The sequence below is a fragment of the Abramis brama genome (assembly GCF_963993115.1).
Source record: "Abramis brama genome assembly, chromosome: 5".
Taxonomy (NCBI): Eukaryota; Metazoa; Chordata; class Actinopteri; order Cypriniformes; family Leuciscidae; genus Abramis; species Abramis brama.
This window is the reverse complement of record NC_139967.1, coordinates 22771045-22789204: the sequence shown is the minus strand read 5'-3', so window position 1 is coordinate 22789204 and position 18160 is coordinate 22771045. Positions and strand designations below refer to the sequence as shown.

Genomic DNA, 18160 nt, shown 5'->3' with positions numbered 1-18160 from the left:
TAATGAGCATGTTAGAATGTTTTAAGGGACATTTGTTGCGTATGTGTCACTTTGCTTATCCCATTTTTCATTTGCTCATGAATAAATCAGCACATATGCCTTCTATCTTCAATACGAATGAGTCAAGATAATATTAAGTCAAGGTAAATTTAAGGTAATGCAATCTAATAACAGAATGCAATATATTACAAATGTAATGTAATGTAACTTAGTGCAATGTAATATAATGTGATGAGCTACAATTGAATATGATGTACATGTTCTAAAATTATAATAATTGTTATGCATTTTAGTCTTTTCTTCCCTGTTGTGACATACATTTTGTCCATCGGGAATTGATTGGATCGTTGTGGTTTGCTATTGTTGTGATCTCATGTGAGTGACAGTTTGTCTCAGTAAACATGTCAGAAAACATGTTGTTTCAAGATGGAGGGGAAGTTATTTTGATTAAAGATCATGGGGGCACATGCTAATGTGAAAAATAAATAAATAAATGATGTGCACGGGTAAATCATTTAATAAATTCTGCAATATTCCATAAAAATAAGAATTGTCCATTTTGTATTATACTGTAAATTTATATTTTAAGTAAGTATTTATACTTTAAGGCTTATTTAAGGTCGTATGACTCCAAATAAATTCATTATCGCCACCTTGCGGTCATAAGGGTTTGCTGCAGCGAAAGAAGCCATGGAATTGCTTCTTAAAACTGAGTAAAAGCTCTTAGAACACATTGACTGTGCCTCGTTACAAATAAACAAGCTATAAATTAGGGTATCATTTTTATTTGAGATTCAGTCCTCCGAGAAATCATTTTGAATTGCAATTTCCGTTCAAGTTCATTTCTCACGCGCATTCCTGCTTCTTCTGCAACAGATTTCAGTCACAGCAGTGTGAACATGTCGGGACATGCCTGTGTGTCCCCGCGCGCAGCCCACTGTAGCGCACTGGGCAAATGTGTGCCAGTCAACAACTTCAACAACTTAAAAACACAAGCTAAACTGGACCGAACTTACCCAAAGCCACAGGAGACGGTAACTCCAATGGGACAGAGAATTAAGTGACTGCTTCGCGTTGTTGCCCCTGCTGTAATGTAAGTGTGGATGTAACTACGTGACTTTACAGAGATTCATGATGTAGCTGGTACACTGCTCTCTACTTTTGAATCGTAGCAGTGCGCCCTACTTACGTAGTTCGGTTTGACCAGCTTTCCTGTATTTTAAGCCTCGGGAAAATTATTCCCAACAGATCATTTAAAGGAGGTATTTTTGTTTTAGATGGCACCTAAATGTGCGCTCTCTCTTGATCTGTGTCTCTGTGTTCTCGGTTTCAGAATGGATGAAAGTGGATGCACATAAATATTTATTATTGAAATGAACGTAAATAGCTGATGAAACTTGAGAAACGATTTCCCCACCCCAACTTTTAATGTAGAAATTTGCATACCCAAATAGGCTAATATCCTATGCGTAAAATAGTGGATATAAACAATGGACAAAGCACACTAATTTACAATTTTTATTTTTTAAACAGAGTCTGTTCTAAAACTTTGTCAGTTTTAATTCGTGCTTTTTTTCACTTATAAATATGGACTGTGAAATTATTACTCCCAATTAGTTTTGGCAGATTCTGTTCAAGTAAATATCTACTGTTTACAATGTTTGTTTTTACTTTAATTTTTTTTTTTAAATCCATTTGTGAACTTGAAATATTAAATCTAAAACTACCCTTTAATGTTATAGTTAAACAGTTAGCCTAAATGTAATATGTAGCCTACATTTAATAATAATACAAATAATATAAATTAATTCATAAATATAAGATTTAATTCATATCTTGATAAAATTTAACTGAGCTTGCAGTTTTAAGTACATTTTTATTGATTACTTAATCCTGTATGTAAAAAAAAAAAAAAAAATGGTGGCATTTAAAACATTTTAAAACGATTAAAAACCTTTAAACTACACTGTAAAACAATCATGTTAAAAAACTGTCAGCTGTGGTTGCCAGAAATTGGATGTAAAAAAATATTGTGACAATGCTTCAGGTATTATGGGATGGCATACTGTATTGGTGCCTGTATATTTTACAACTAATAACCATATTCCATTAAGTGGGTAATATACCTCTAATTTATATATTTAAATATAAATATATATAAATCAAATGAAAATTGATGTCCCTGTTACACTTCATTTTCCAGGTTAAATAAACATTACATAAAAAAGAGAGACCAAATACAATCATATTTTGTTTAGTTTTTTACACTATGTAAATGTTCTATTTATTAAAACCAAGTATAAATTTCAAGTTAGTGTTTTTTTACGCATTTTTACATGTATTCCAAAATAATAACTACAGGCAGTAACAATTTGAACAATATTATTTGTGAACCAATGTTCAGTTTTTCTGTTCAAATGTTATTTTCAGCAGTCATCAAGCTTGTACACGGAGGTCAGAGACACAACGAAGATGTACCTTTCATTTCACTAAGCTGATTGCTCACAAAAAAAAAAAAAAAGTCATCAGTTTTCAGGCCATATCAAGTTTGATTTTGACGTGACAAAGTGGTGATATCTAAGTGGCGAAGTTGTTAACTTACTTTCTACATAGTCTTCCCAATAACACCATCATCGCCTTCATTCAGGCCGATTTGAGAATGCGGATTTAGTGCACGAATCATAGAGCAATGGACCCACTAGATTTCTGGCCACTGTTTTCACTGTAAATTATATGGCAGTTAGTTTTTACTTCCAAAAACCTTACATTTAGTTTGATTTATTGAGTATTGACAGTAAAATTATATACATTTTGATGTTAATGTAAACAGTATTTCACTTTCTTAAGTCTTTTTCTGTAAAAAAAAGAAAGAAAAAAAGAACATTTTTTATAAAGAAATAAACTGGCAGCACACAGTATTTTACATTCAGGCCTCATAGTTTTGAAATTAAAATTGATGTGTATTGTAAGCCTATGTGTAAGAGCCTAACTCTTTTTCTCTCCTTCTCTTAGATATGGAATGGATTGCTTGACAGACGAGTATTATCACAGTGGACAATGTCACAAGTGCCCACAGTGTCCACCCGGCCAAGAACTGAAAGAGGTGAGAGTGTGTGAGCGAGCCAGAGAAATCCCCTTCTGTGTATCAAGTGTTTGAAAAGTAATTAATTGAAACTTTTTTTTTTTTTTTTTTTTTTTTTTTTTAAGTAATCAACATTTGAGAAGCCCAGGGGCTGTATGAAGAAAGTAACACCCATAATTAATTGTCACTTATTTTTAAACGTTTGTAGATGAACTGACATGTTTTAAACCTCTGTAGTCAACATCATTAACCCTCGTTGATTGACGTTTGATTATGCAGTTAATATATGTGACCCATGCTGGCAAAATGAGTCGCAATGAGCAAAGTGTTGACTGCTTAAACAAGCCTAAGATGGTGGTTTTAGGTGGTGCTCAGTGGGTTTAGCTGATCAGCAAATTGCTCTCCCAGCCTGACCAGCTAAAAACCACCCTAAAGACAGCCAAAAGACCTGTCTGACTAGACTGGGAGAAGAAACTAAGACTATAGGCTGTTTAAGCTGTTTTACAACATGTTAATAAAGCCAGATGTTCACAGATCACTTTTGATTTAGGCTATTTTATCAAGTTTGTAGTAACTGTTGGACTGGTGGTTTAGTTGTACTTGACAGAAAATGGAATACAACCTAAGGATAACAAATTTTTCTTTTTCTTTATTTTATTTCTAATATCTAAGATATTCAATAGATATTCAATAAATTCAATAGATAATAGTTGAAATAGACTAGTTGCAATTGTCTTCTGTTCGTAACTATTTTATATGTAAGGAGACATGTAAAAATTTATATTAATTGCAATTTAATTTTCTTATGTTAAAACTTTGAAGGTGTATTTTTGGGCTGTTTTATGAGAAAGATATAGGTATATGTATGAAGACATGTTAATAAAAATATGCTCCAATTTGTGGAGTAAATATGCTGTAATATGACATGCCTGCCACCAGAGGCTTACACATGACCTTAAATGACTTACAAACAGGGCTAGGTTACAAAAGCTGTGTCCTCAGAAAATGTGTTGACGTATCCAATGCACTTATCATGTTACTGAGTACATTTGTGTGCATGTGGGCTGTTAGGACTGTGGTTATGGAGTAGGTGTGTCAGCAGTATGTGGCGTGTGTGACTTTCGGTGGTTTAAGGAAGACTGGGGTTCTCACCCTTGCGCACTGTGCCAGAACTGCCGCAGACTTAACAGACACCAAATCAAGCACTGCACACACTCCAACAAAGCAGTCTGTGGAAACTGCCTCCCTGGGTGAGACACACACACACACTCATGCAAAATAACCTTAATGAAACATTTTTATCAGTCCACACACAATTATGACGCATATTCACACCCAAATCAGTATACGCACACACCCTCATATCTTGGTTTCGTACAAATGACTTTTTTTCTGATTGAAGATTCTACAGCAAAATGCGTTTGGATGGATTAGAAGATTTGGAATGCCTTCCTTGTGGCCCCGCCCCTTTCAGAAACATACTGTGTAGCCGTGAGTACCATACTGAAAAGTACAACTTACACCATCATGACTTTGTGTCAAGTTAAAGCATGACTCTGGACCACCCCTGTGTTCTGTTCAGTTCTGTTACACTTCCAATATTTTATTACTAAATAATTTGCTACAGGACTGCACACTTCTACCCAAAAAACAGCGCCCGTCACCTGCATATTCAACAGGCGGGCTTTTCCATTTTGCAGCCAATCACAGGCTATCAAAATTAACAACCAATTACAATTTACTGACAGTTAAACTTGGAAATCCCCTAAAGTTAACATAGTATTTGTGTAATCTCAACAGCAAAAACACTTTCTTGATAAATAAACACCAGCTATCCAGCTAGTGGTTTACTAATAGTGGTTAATGAATCAAAGTGTCGCACATTCACAGAAAATAGCTTATTTCTGCATTTAAAATAAGGTCGCTCGTACAGTAAAATTGTGGTAGCCACCACTGCTTGCCTGTACGCCATCCAGCGCGTGTAATCCATCCTTGTAAATGGCAGAAATGTAATTTTGTTTTCCTTCTTTACACTCTTTTGACATTTTAATGATAGTTGGCAAATCAACGTAAAAGGTGCATTTCTGCCACCTACTGGACTGGAGTGTGTGGTGATGGGAGAAACAAAGCTTTTAAAAACTCTGATACAATGAATCATTTTATTGAAGCAACTGGTTTAATTCATTTGCTCAAAACACCACATGCAGGCGACACCTGCTGGTCAAAACGTGTAAATGCAATGTTAACATGGGCAAAAAATGCAGTGTCATCTTTTATACCAGGGTTCACCAATCTCGGTCCTGGAGGGCCGCTGTCCCTGCAGAGTTTAGCTCCAACCAGCTCCAACACACCTGTTTGAAAGTTTCTAGTATGCCTAGTGAGAACTTGATTAGCTGGTTCAGGTGTGTTTAATTGGGGTTGGAGCTAAACTCTGCAGGACAGCGGCCCTCCAGGACCGAGATTGGTGAACCCTGTTTTATACAAACCAATTACAAAGGTTTTTATGAAAGTGTAATCTAATAATCATTAAATACCATTAAATATGAAGTTTTTAAATTGTGTTCTTTTATTCATTTAAAATGTTTGTTATGTGTTATAAGGTGTTTTTTTAAGTAGGACCTGGCTAAATAAATTAGAAACAATTAACTTTAACTCTCCCTTTTTAATTGTGCACACATTCATTAAAATTCCCTAAATTCATTAAAACTGCACCTACATTATATAACTGAACTGAGACCAGTTAAAACCATATAATAGACTCTGGTTCATAAGTTCACCAGATCAATGCCAGCGAACCATCAGAATCTCACAACGGTTCAAAACAGTATGATGAAGTAACAAAGCCACAAATTCACAGAGGTTTCGAATTCACCCATCACAACTATGGTGCATGGCGGCTGCCATGTTTTACCGGTTAACTTGCTTTAAAATCAGGTTATTTTTCTCCAAACACCGATCAGAAGACTTTAAAAAAAAATGTTTTGCTGACATTCTAACTGTGAGTTAGTGCATTGGTGCAAACGAGTCACAATTTCACTGCCATTATATAATTGAATTCACCCACCCTGATATTTATTCAATAGAGGTTATGCGCAACATTCTTCCGGGTTCTACAAAACGGGCTTAACTACTTCCGGCCGTCAGCTACTGAGGTAAACACAGCGTAGTAATGGCGACCTTCTATAGCCGGTGTTTTTACAGGAGCTGCCCCTAATTTCAATTTCCGATGGACACCGTATTGTCAAACGGACGTCCAGAGCCCCGAGTACTCTGCTAGACAAGGGATTTAAGTTTTACGACTCCTCATTTATTCATAATTTTGGTAGGCATCACCATGGTAGGTTATATGTAGCTTTTGCTAATGGCACCTGATATAGCTTTAGGTAACTATCAGTAAACAGTTAGTTAGTTTAGACTTGTATAATATCAGTAGTTTAACCTTTTATTTTTGCTCACAGACGATTAAAACAATCAAATGAAGACTGCATTTTAGCGATGGGGTTATAGTACCAACAGTATAATTACTACGATGTCCTGTGTGTTTATGCTGGTCAAACATTCAATTATGTATTATTGACCCGCTGCGCCCCTTCCCGTTCCCGTCCGAGGTCTCGGTGTTGCCGGGTGTGCTCGGTCCCTCTCCCCCGCCGTTCGGTGGGCTCCCTCGGAGGGCCGGGTCCCCGGTCTCGCCGGCGCCGAGGCGGGCTCTCCGGGGACCAGGGGAATCCGACTGTTTAATTAAAACAAAGCATCGCGAAGCCCCGCGGCGGGTGTTTACGCGATGTGATTTCTGCCCAGTGCTCTGAGTGTCAAAGTGAATAAATTCAGTGAAGCGCGGGTAAATGGCAGGAGTAACGTTAACTATCAGCAGATAGTGTGCAGATCAGCACACAACAAAAACTGCTGTTCGGATGTTCCCTTTTCTGATATTTCAACATTCGTGACATTTTAATTAAAACAAATACACTGAAGTTTGATCAGAAATAAGAATTTTATTATAATAATCGAAAATTAACAGTTACCTCAGAGATCCTACCGCTGCAGATGTGTACGGAAGTGAAAAGCGGAAATGCTTAGATCTGTTTTCCGGTTCGAACGCTGGGCGCTCCGCATAACCCCTATTGCCTGTTCTACAGAAGAAAGGATCAGAGAAAGAATGTTATACAAGTTTTGAACTAATTAAGATTGAGTAAAGGATTACAAAATTTTAGTGTGAACTATATCCCTTATTACTGTTTATTATGAAATATTTCCACATCCTGAAACACAAACCCTTGTTAAAGGGATAGTTCACTTTGAAATTAATTTTTGATATGTTTTAGCTTACCTCAAGGGCATCCAAGATGTAGGTGTCTTTGTTTCCGCAGTAGTTTCAATTTTGATATTTTTAGGTCAAACCGTTCTTGTCTGTCAGTCATATAATGCAGGTCGATGGTCACTGTCTCAAAACACAAGCACAGAGTCCAAATTAAAACAATTCCCCATCATCCAAATGAAACAATTCCCCATCATAAGTACACATTGATGGCCTAAGACACGAAACGAGCGGTTTTTGTGAGAAAACGAACAGTATTTATATTGTTGTTATCTCTTGAAAACAGCACACGTCCAAATGATCTGACGGCGCGGGCGGGTATAGATATATACATAGATGTCGCCTTGGCTACTGCAGTTCATTGGAACGAAACCGTAGCCAAGGCGACATCTATGTATATATCTATACCCGCCCGCGCCGTCAGATCATTTGGACGTGTGCTGTTTTCAAGAGATAACAACAATATAAATACTGTTCGTTTTCTCACAAAAACCGCTCGTTTCGTGTCTTAGGCCATCAATGTGTACTTATGATGGGGAATTGTTTCATTTGGACAATGGGGAATTGTTTTAATTTGGACTCTGTGCTTGTGTTTTGAGACAGTGACCATCGACCTGCATTATATGACTGACAGACAAGAACGGTTTGACCTAAAAATATCAAAATTGAAACTACTGCGGAAACAAAGACACCTACATCTTGGATGCCCTTGAGGTAAGCTAAAACATATCAAAAATGAATTTCAAAGTGAACTATCCCTTTAATGTACAGTTAATATTTACATACACATTTACCTTTTAATTTCATGCTTAAAGACACACTTCCTTCATGTTTTCATCCTTTACCTCTGCACATTCTCACTCTTCCCATGCTGTCTCTCATGATCTTATCTGTGCTTCAGTATCTTTACTCCCTCTTTTCTCACTGTATTATCTCTTTTCTCTTTATTCTCTCAATGTGATTACGGGTGAAGTAAGAGTGGAGATATTTATCCAGGAAGGATCAGTCAATGCCCTGTGAAAGTGCTCAGCATGGACTGAGTGTCGATCCTCCCTGAACCCACTCCATCATGCATTGACAGGTGTTTTAGCATTCTGCTGATCAGATTCACTGCCAGCAACAGGAAGAGGGATACGTTTAGAAAGAGGAAACGGAAGGCAACAGAATAAGGCAGCTACAGTTGTTGTGTTTATTTAAAGTGAGAATCATTGAGCTATTAACTGAGCTACTGATTCAAGACCATTTACTTGATGTTTACAGGTTCTAAAATCTTTGGAATCTGTTCATTGTGTTTTAAAAGAATAGTTTACATACGATCTTTAAAATAAAAGCTCTTCATTGACATTGATAATTTCATGAAGAACATTTAACGTCCATTTTATGGTTCTCATTTAACAACCATTGAACATTTTTAATCCATAAAAGGTTCTTTATAGTAGGGGTGCACCGATCCGACTTTTTCAGTCCCGATACCGATACCGATGCCTGGGCTTTGTGTATCTGTCGATACCCGATACCGATCCGATACTATAGTTGAATTAATAATAAACTGTATACCTTCCACCTTATACCTTCCTTGTAGAGACTAAAGGCACCAGACTTTACTAACTAAACATAACTAAGACAAAATAACAGATGTATGTAATGTGTTGAATTCTTATTTATTTAAAAAACAATTGTGCATTCAAATCGAAAATAGAATATAATCAAACTTCTTTAAATAAATGTAAAAAAAAAAAAAATGTAGCAGTGGAAACAAAAAAACAGTGTATTGGTCAAACATACAATAGTAATCTGACAGTTTCCAAAAATTGTAAACATGTAAAAATATAAAGTGCAAAGTCCTGCAAACAGGAATTTAAAATGCAACATAGCAGCTGAACCTGAGAATAAAAAAAATAAAAAGTTGGTCGAACAACAACTTGATCACACATACAAATAATAATAACCAAACATTGTAATGTAGTGCAGTGTCACACCACCATCACAAACATGACCTGTGAATGCTCACTTAATTAGCAATGGCAAATTTAAATGTCAGTTTTAATGATCATTATGTTTCATATTTTTAAAAATGAAAACAAAAAGAAGCAGGGTTGTGTTTTATATTTCGTGTTGTTATAAATATATGCAGTAAAGATAATCAATGTACGCGTTTGCCTGAACCACATTTATGTGGCCATTAATATGTTTAAGATTTTTTTTTTAAATGAAAAGAGGCAGAGTGGTGTTTTATAACATACTTCGTTTTATTGTTGGCTAAAATATACATAAAGAGATGACCGGAGTAGCCAGAGCGAGCTGAGTGACGCGATCAAGAGCGCTGCTGTTCCATTTGCAGAATAACCGGACTCGCGTCCTCTCGTCCTCGGGAGTTCGTTCTCCTGAGTCGAACTTGGCAAGTCCGAACTACCAAGGATGGACGCAAGTCCGAAGTTTGCGTACTTGGTATTGAGAAACGGCCTCTGGCTCGCTCCATGTTGCTTCTAGCATGCGACACACGTGAAGCTGACGAATGACGTAGGTTCTGCTGCGACGACAAAAAAAAAAAAAAAAAACCTGGATCGGCCCGTGGATCTGTTATTTTTTTCGATCCCCGATCCAGCTATTTTATCAGTATCGCGGCCGATATCCGATCCTAATATCGGATCAGTGCACCCCTACTTTATAGTAGACAAAAAAAGTTCTTTAGATCATTAAAAGGTTCTTCACACTAAGAAAAAAAAAGGCTCTTTTAAGAACTGTTTACTGAAAGGTTCTTTGGAGAACCAAAAATCGTTCTTTGATGGAATTGCTATGAAAACCCCTTTTCAAAACCTTTATATTTAAGAGTATAGACAAGAAAATTAATGATCATTCTCATATCATTCTTTACCAATATGCGGTTGATGTTCTGTGGAACACAAAGGAGTATTTTTGATGAACAATAATAAATTAAGCGCCAATATGACAAAAAAGCACCATAAAAGTAGTTTTTAGACATTCACAAATCTAACTGATTAATTCACATTAATCAGTCTGATAAACTTTTACTATTTAAAGACATTTGTAAAAGACCTGAAACATACAACCTTCAAAATATTGAATGAGCTGTTCCACGAAAGAAACAATGCACAAATAATGAATGAATTTATGAACGAAAGTTGGTCTTGGTAGTTTGCGTTCTAACTAATTATTCTGTTTTTAGGAGGAGAAGGGATTGGTGTGGCAGAAGTCCAAACCTCAGCCCCTCCTATCCAAAATGCTTCTTCCATAGTGACCGCTTGTGCAGCAACAGCTGTATTAACAACTGTCCTGTTTGCCATTTTGTGTGTCACCTACCAGACACGGTCTTCACTCAGGAAAACATGCAAACGTATGAATATACATACTCACAATAAATATATTTTCACACCAAAAATCCGCTAATCCACTGAGTGTGGCTTAAAACAATTTTTCATTCAACTCTATTCTCAGGTTGTTTATCACCGGTCAGCAACAGTCACCACGACAGTGATGCTGCCTCGGTTCCAATGCCAATCCTACACACAGTGATGCAGAACACAGAAGTGGACAGATCAAGTGAGTGTGTATAACACAATGTGACTGCAACCTTTGTAGTGCTATCTGCAACTTATTATTATACACCACATGGCAAAACATCACCTTCAGAAAAATATACAGTCTATTTAAAACAATCCTCTCAGCATGACAATATGGTGTTTCTAATAGGGGCCCAGTGCACACTGATTAGCAGTGTTATCCCATTATTATTCATTCCCCAAATAGCAAGCGGGGATGATTGACAGATGCATAAGGCCTATCATTAAACAGAGACTGAAAATCGACACCAATAAAGAATCCCGCTCGATCCCCCTTCCACTCCCGCGGCCCGCTGTCTGACTGATTTCATAAGCGAGGACAGTACAGTAGTCACGGTACTTCTGACTCCTGAAGGTAAACGGCCTGGGGTGGATGTGGAAAGTTGAACACTTAATTCACTTAATCTGGATTCGATTATCACACGGGAGTGATCGCATGGATTATCTTAAAATACTCCGTCATTCATGGTCACTCAGATAAGAGGAAGACATCATTCAGCCATGCAAATTATAAAATGCTCAAGTAATGCTGAACAATAAATCGAAATAAATTTGAAATCGCTATGGCTTAGTGATTATGAAAGTGCTGTTATTTGTGGATTACTGATAAGCGCGAGTCTGGAGAAACAGGTGTTTATTTATTCATTCTGTGTTGAGAAACGTAGCCTGCATGTGTTACGTTATTGTGTTGATAATAACTAAAGTACCTAATTATGTTACATATTTATTTTGTATGAAAACTAGCGTGTTAGTTACTTATGGATTAAAAAGTACCGTTGTATCAGTGCTACGCAAGCTCTCTCTCTCACAACACAGACGTGCGCGCACACAGAGAGAGAAGATTGTGCACAGGTCATGCTTGTGTTTTTTTCTGTCAAAATGTCAGAAAGCATTTTGTATTATCCATCCGTGTTTTTAAAATTTGTTAAATGATGGACGCTTTACTGTTAACACAGCCCTCATTATATGTCGGATTCGTCTAACTTATACTTGATATTATTTTTAGAATAAGTGATTCGTTTTGCTATTATTGGACTCCTGTCTATTCATTGTCAACTGTTTTCTATAAACATTTTTGTATTGGCTAACATTTATTCAGCTAATATATACATATATATGCAATCCAATATAATTAAATATAATGCATGTATAATGCAGCCCTATAATTTACCAATGGGTAAAAAACATAGATTAATTCACAATATATTTTCTGAAAACAGGACTTATTTTGATTCTCAAGTAAATTTATCTTGTTTTATATTATATTATTTTTGCAGTTTATTGCACCAAAATCATATGTGTGTATGCTATACTAGTACTATAATAGTAGTGTATTTAACCCTTACTTACCCTTGAAAGCCCTGTAACAACTTTGGTGTTCCCAGTCAAAAATGACAAGCCTTTTAAAAATTGCTTGTAAATCGCTTGTTATACTGTATTATCACCAAATATTGGATTCAATCTTTTTGTCAATTTGTTTTCATTCAATTAAGACAGGTTCTGTATTTATTTTTGGAACTGATTGATCATAGTCCTCATTGATCTGAGCTTATCAACCTCTGTTTTTGAGTGAAAAATCATTATTTGTGGATAATGTTGTCAATATTCAACAAAATACGAAACAAAAATTGCACTTTTTATGCTTTAATGTTTAAGGAAGTTTGTCAGGTTAATGTCAGGAAGTTTGTTTTGAAATGCTTTTATGTTGTACAAAATGGCACAAAGTCACACTTTGTGGTGTTCCTGGTCAAAAATGACCAGCCTACAAAACAGTAATTTATTAATCTCTTGTTATGCTATATTATCACCAAATTTTGGATTCAATATTCTTGTCAACTTGTTTTCTTTCAATTACGAGAGGTTTTTCTATTTATTTTAGGTGATTGATCGTAGGCCTCATTGATCTGAGGATAAAGTTCATCTCTGTGAAAAAAAAAATCAAAACAATTTGTTTGTGTACATGAATGTGTGTGTTTGTGTGTGTGTGTCAGTGGCGTAACTTTGTTTTACAAAGTAGGTGGGACAGGAGTGAGTGTGTGTGGGGGAGGGAATGTGCTAATGCTATATCAGATATGTAATAACAATTGTAGAAAAAAAACAAAACATTACGAGGTCCAGAAATCAATTTCAATAGTACATTGAAAATTCAAGTTTAATGCGATAGTTTAATTCTTGCACCTACTATGATCCGAGGCTTTTATGTTTGCAAGCACACATATACATATGTGAGTATGAAAATGATGAACATGCTCCTGAACACTACATTTTTCTCTTATTTTCAATGGAGGGTAATTTTTGACCAATATAAGCTCAGATCAATGAGGCCTACAATCAGTCAGTTTCAAAAAGAAATACAAAACCTGTCCTAATTGAAAGAAAACAAGTTGACAAAAACATTAAATCCAATATTTGGTGATAATATAGCATAACGAGAGATTTATACGCTTTTTTTGTAGGCCGGTTATTATTGACCGGAAACACCACAAGTAACAAGGTGGGGAAAAGTCCCAAAAAGTACAACATTTATCCCAAAAAATTATATAGTTATACCACTGTGTGAGCAAAGTCAGTAAGTTTTAGTCCAATGCGATAACATTAACATTGTCGGGAAAAAGAACATCCTCTCTGGGTCATGTGACCCAAAAACATCAGAGAAAGAAAGAGATTCATTGACTGTGTGCCTGACTTTTGTGGTTTGTATCCTGTTAGATCCTTGCCTGCCATTGAAGGACCCCTGCATGCTTGATGACATCACCACCACGATAACCTCTGATCTTGGCCTGCATGAGTGTGAGTTTCTTCCTCTGGTGCGAAGCTCAGCCCGCACTGATCCAGCAACGGGAGTCATCATGCAAGCAACAGAAACACATGATGTTTCTTCTTTAGACTCTGCCCTCTACAGCCAGCATGTCATTCTCACTCTGGCAGGAGGACAGTCTACAGTGAGACCCTGCTGTGCCGTAGAGCAGCAGACAGCCTGGGGGCTTCATGCTCCAGTAGAGTGTACTGAACTGGACCTTCAGCACTTCTCCATCGCCTCAGAGATCCAGACATTTAGGACTTCAGACTTCATAGCCAGAAATATCCCACAATGTATGGGCTCAGACTCCACTCTGCCCTCAGGCCTGATACTGCGAGACCTGGAGAGAGAAAGAAGAGAAGGCGGAAAAGGAGATTGTTAATGTGAAGAGAGATCACAGCTGCGAATGTATGATCACGGTAATGCAACACAAAGATGCAACATACACACTCAATACAAACTTATGTAAAAATTCTGCCTGTGAATTTCTTTCAAGTAGTGTGTTAAAACCTGTATGACTCAACTAATGACAGTTAATGATGTCTGATAAAGATTAAGATTTAGGCACAAAAGGGCATTAGCAGGAGACACAACTTATCCATTTTTTTTACCTATTGTTTTGCTTCAGTTATCAGAAGTCACACATTTGATAAAGAGTGCATTGATTCAGTTATTCTGTAAGTCAATGTATTGAAGATGCAGTGTAATGGAAGTATTGGGACGTACATCTAAATTAAATTAATTATCGAAAGAAAATGTAGAGCGGGACTTGGTTCTATCCATTGAAAAGAGCTGCTTTATTTGTTTTAATTCAATGAAAATATAATAGATGGAACAACATATGAGTGAGTAAATGATGGAAAGTTCTAATTTTTAGGTGAATTACTCTACCGTTCAAAAGTTTGTGGTCAGTAAGATTTGTTTTTCTTATTTTAAGAAATTAATACTTTTATTCAGCAAGGATAGTAAAGACATATTGTATATATTGTTACAAAAATTATATTCATCAAAAAAAAAAACATTCAACACTGAGCACCAAGTCAGCATATTTGAATGATTTCTGAAGGATCATGTGACGCTAAAGACGGGAGTAATGATGCTGAAAATCCAGCTATACCATCACAGGAATAAATTACATTTTAAAATATATTAAAATAGAAACCGTTATTTTAAATTGTAATATTTTCTCACAATATTACTTTTTTGATCAAATATATTCAGTCTTGGTGAGCATAAGAGACTTCTTTCAAAAACATTCCAAAAATCGTACCGACCCCAAACTTTTGAATGGTGTATTTCTTTCAATTTTGTACCCTTAAAAAAATATCTCTGTTCAATAAAAGCTCACTCCTGCTGTCTTCAGTAAAAGTCCAGGAAATGGATCATTACCTCCTGAAGCTGAAAACTACTGACACTGGTACTGCACCTCAATGATGCAGGTCATGTTCTGCTTTGGTCATAACATGTTTACTGCTTCATGTGTGCAGTTAACTATACCAGACCTGCTATAAAAGTCTTCATAAACCCAAGAGACTGGACTTTTTGCACAGGATTTATAACTAATTATGTCAGGACCACTGTCGTTAAAGACGATTGACAATTAGCATACAGTTAGGATTGGCGTTCTGTTCCATCAAAAGTGCAGCTGAATTATTTTGTCAGTGTGATAAAGGATCTAGCACCTCTGTAATTTTATACATACAGAGAAATTTCCAAGATTTAGTATTTAGACAGTTTAACAATATTATCCAATAACTCAATTACACAAATACATCCCTTACAAGTACACAACCACCAACACACAGTAAATGAACTGCACAGAGAATAGATCTTTTTGGTACTTCTGAAAACATAATTTGGTAACACTTTAGAATAGTTCTACTAGAATAGAGTAACTATACAGGAACAAATGAGTCATGCAATATATTAACATTCTAGTAACTACCATTAACTAACAAGAAACTCTGATTAACAAATTAGTAAGTAATAGCGCTCAGTTGAATGAGGTAGTTCACAATTAGCCAATCAATAACTGCTGTTTTTTTTTTCATACCTCCCAGAGGATTACTAAGAACTAGCCTTCTATACTATATACAGGTTCATAATTAATGAGTGTAAAGCACAATGTATAATTAATTCTAAAGTAAAGATCATGGTAACCAACTAGTAATTACACAAGTACCAGATCCATCAGAAAGAATTACTAATTATTCGGAACAGTGTTCTAAGTGAAAAGCATGATAACTCACTAGCAATTACTGAAGTCATTGTAAGCTTTTGAGGTTTTTGTAAGGTTCTGGATAGTAATAACTCAAGTGTTACTACATCCTACTAAAGGAATTACTGGGCATTTGGATTAGTATTCTAAGGTAAACATCATTGTAACCCACTAGTAATGACCCAAGTATTACCAAATCCGTCAGAAGCAATATCCAGCTTACAATGACTTCTGTCAGAGTTATCATGCTTTTCACTTTAGAATACTGTTCCAAATAATTAGAAATTCCTTCTGAAGGGTTTGATAATACTTGAGTCATAACTAGTGGGTTACCATGATCTTCACTTTAGAATGAATTATACATTATGCATTATTCACATTAATTATGAACCTGTATATAGTAGTTCTTATAAGTCCTATGGGAGGTTTGAAACAATAGTAGTTATTGATTTGCTAATAGTGAACTACCACATTCAACTTAGTTAATCAGAGTTTCTTGATAGTTAATATCAGTTACTAGAATGTTAATGTTGTGTTACTCATTTGTTTCTGTGCAGTTATACATTAATGATGGAAGATTATTCTAAAGTGTTACCCAAAATGTAATCCCATAACAACCCGTTTGTGAAAACCTGTCTTAAAACAGTTCTTTGAAGAAGATTGCAGTTAGTCAAATGAGGACTGAGATCTATTGTAAAAACAAATGGGAATTAACACATCAAGTGTTGTCGTGTGGGTTGACGCCAGCATTTATGTCAGCAGGTGTGTCTATGAATACACAAAGATGTGTTTGAGGTAGCGTGGTGGACAGATACAGATGGGATGCCATAAAAATATTATATTGCAATGAATATTTGAACCTAAATGGATTTTCTTTTACACCATATGCACAGCCCTCTGATTGGCAATGGCATCAAGCATCATTAGTAGGTGTTAGAAGGTTCATTACATTGAGAGCTTGCACCAGATCATTCCGAACTGCCTTCCAGAAAGACTAAAAAAAGTGCACATGCACAACACTTTCCTATAGACACTCCCTGAAACAGTCCCATTATTCACTTCATAGGCTTTGAGCATGCATGTAAAATAAAATAAATTCTATAAGATAATGCAACAAAACAATATATACAGTGAGGAAAATAAGTATTTGAACACCCTGCTATTTTGCAAGTTCTCCCACTTGGAAATCATGGAGGGGTCTGAAATTGTCATCGTAGGTGCATGTCCACTGTGAGAGACATAATAAAAAATAAATAAATCCAGAAATCACAATATATGATTCCCTTTCGAGGGAACTCGCGATGCGTCAATGACGCTTTGGGAACGCTTCTGCGTGATTGCGTCTGAAGCACTTGTATCAACTAGTCCAATGGCGAGAGTGGGCGTCACGCGCGGGTGACGTGACGACCAGGAAAGGATAAAGGACATCCGGTTTAGAACCGCGCTAGCTTCTGTGCCTCAGCAAGCGCTCTGTGTTATACTGTCTGTGTTATTTATTGTTGTCTGTCACAAGCATAGATATTATGGAAAAAAACGAACAAAACAACCTTAGATCGTGTGTTCCTCCCTGCCCTCTGTCTTTACGGGTGGGGATACACACGATGTATGTGCTGTTTGTTTGGAACGGAGCATGTTCTGTCAGCGCTCGAGGGTGCTGACTACGAGCATTGCGAGTTACTATCGTACTCGCTCCGTTCCCGCTTGTCACTCTTTGAGGAGGGTGTTCAGGCCCGCGTTCCTCGCAGTACCGACCCCGTGTTGCCGAGGCAGCATGGAAGTTGGTATTGTGGGTTCGCAAATGGATCTCGCGGAGAGGTTAGAGACGGGCTCCGCCTTTTCTCTGCTTTTATCCGAGGGATCCAGCGCTCTCTCTCTGGGATCGGAAGCCCGCGCCGCGGCTTCTTCCGTCCTGGTTAGAGAGCCCGGTGTTTCAGCAGTCTATCTCTGAGGAGGTAGAGTGCTGAGCATCAATGCATGTTCACAACCACAAGCATATAATATATATCTAGACAGGAGTATGGGGAGCAAACAGCTTTGGATTGTGTGTTCCTCCCTGCCCTCGCTTCATTACGAGTGGGGACGCGATTCATGTGTTGTTTGTTTGGGAGTGGAGCATGCACGTTCAGCTCTAGTAAAATAAGGGGACTGACAGTGTTCATTCATA

At 36.7% G+C, this 18160-nt stretch overlaps 1 protein-coding gene across 1 annotated transcript; it reads left to right on the top strand.

Moving 5' to 3' along the window:
• The first annotated feature begins 869 nt into the window (after positions 1-869).
• eda2r (ectodysplasin A2 receptor) lies at positions 870-15139 on the top strand. Its single transcript, XM_084114368.1, has 7 exons — positions 870-1093; positions 3013-3103; positions 4154-4332; positions 4485-4573; positions 10585-10752; positions 10854-10958; positions 13688-15139. The coding sequence occupies exons 2-7, from the start codon at positions 3020-3022 to the stop codon at positions 14158-14160; spliced, it is 1098 nt and encodes a 365-aa protein (XP_083970494.1). The 5' UTR covers positions 870-1093; positions 3013-3019; the 3' UTR covers positions 14161-15139.
• The last annotated feature ends 3021 nt before the right edge of the window (positions 15140-18160 follow it).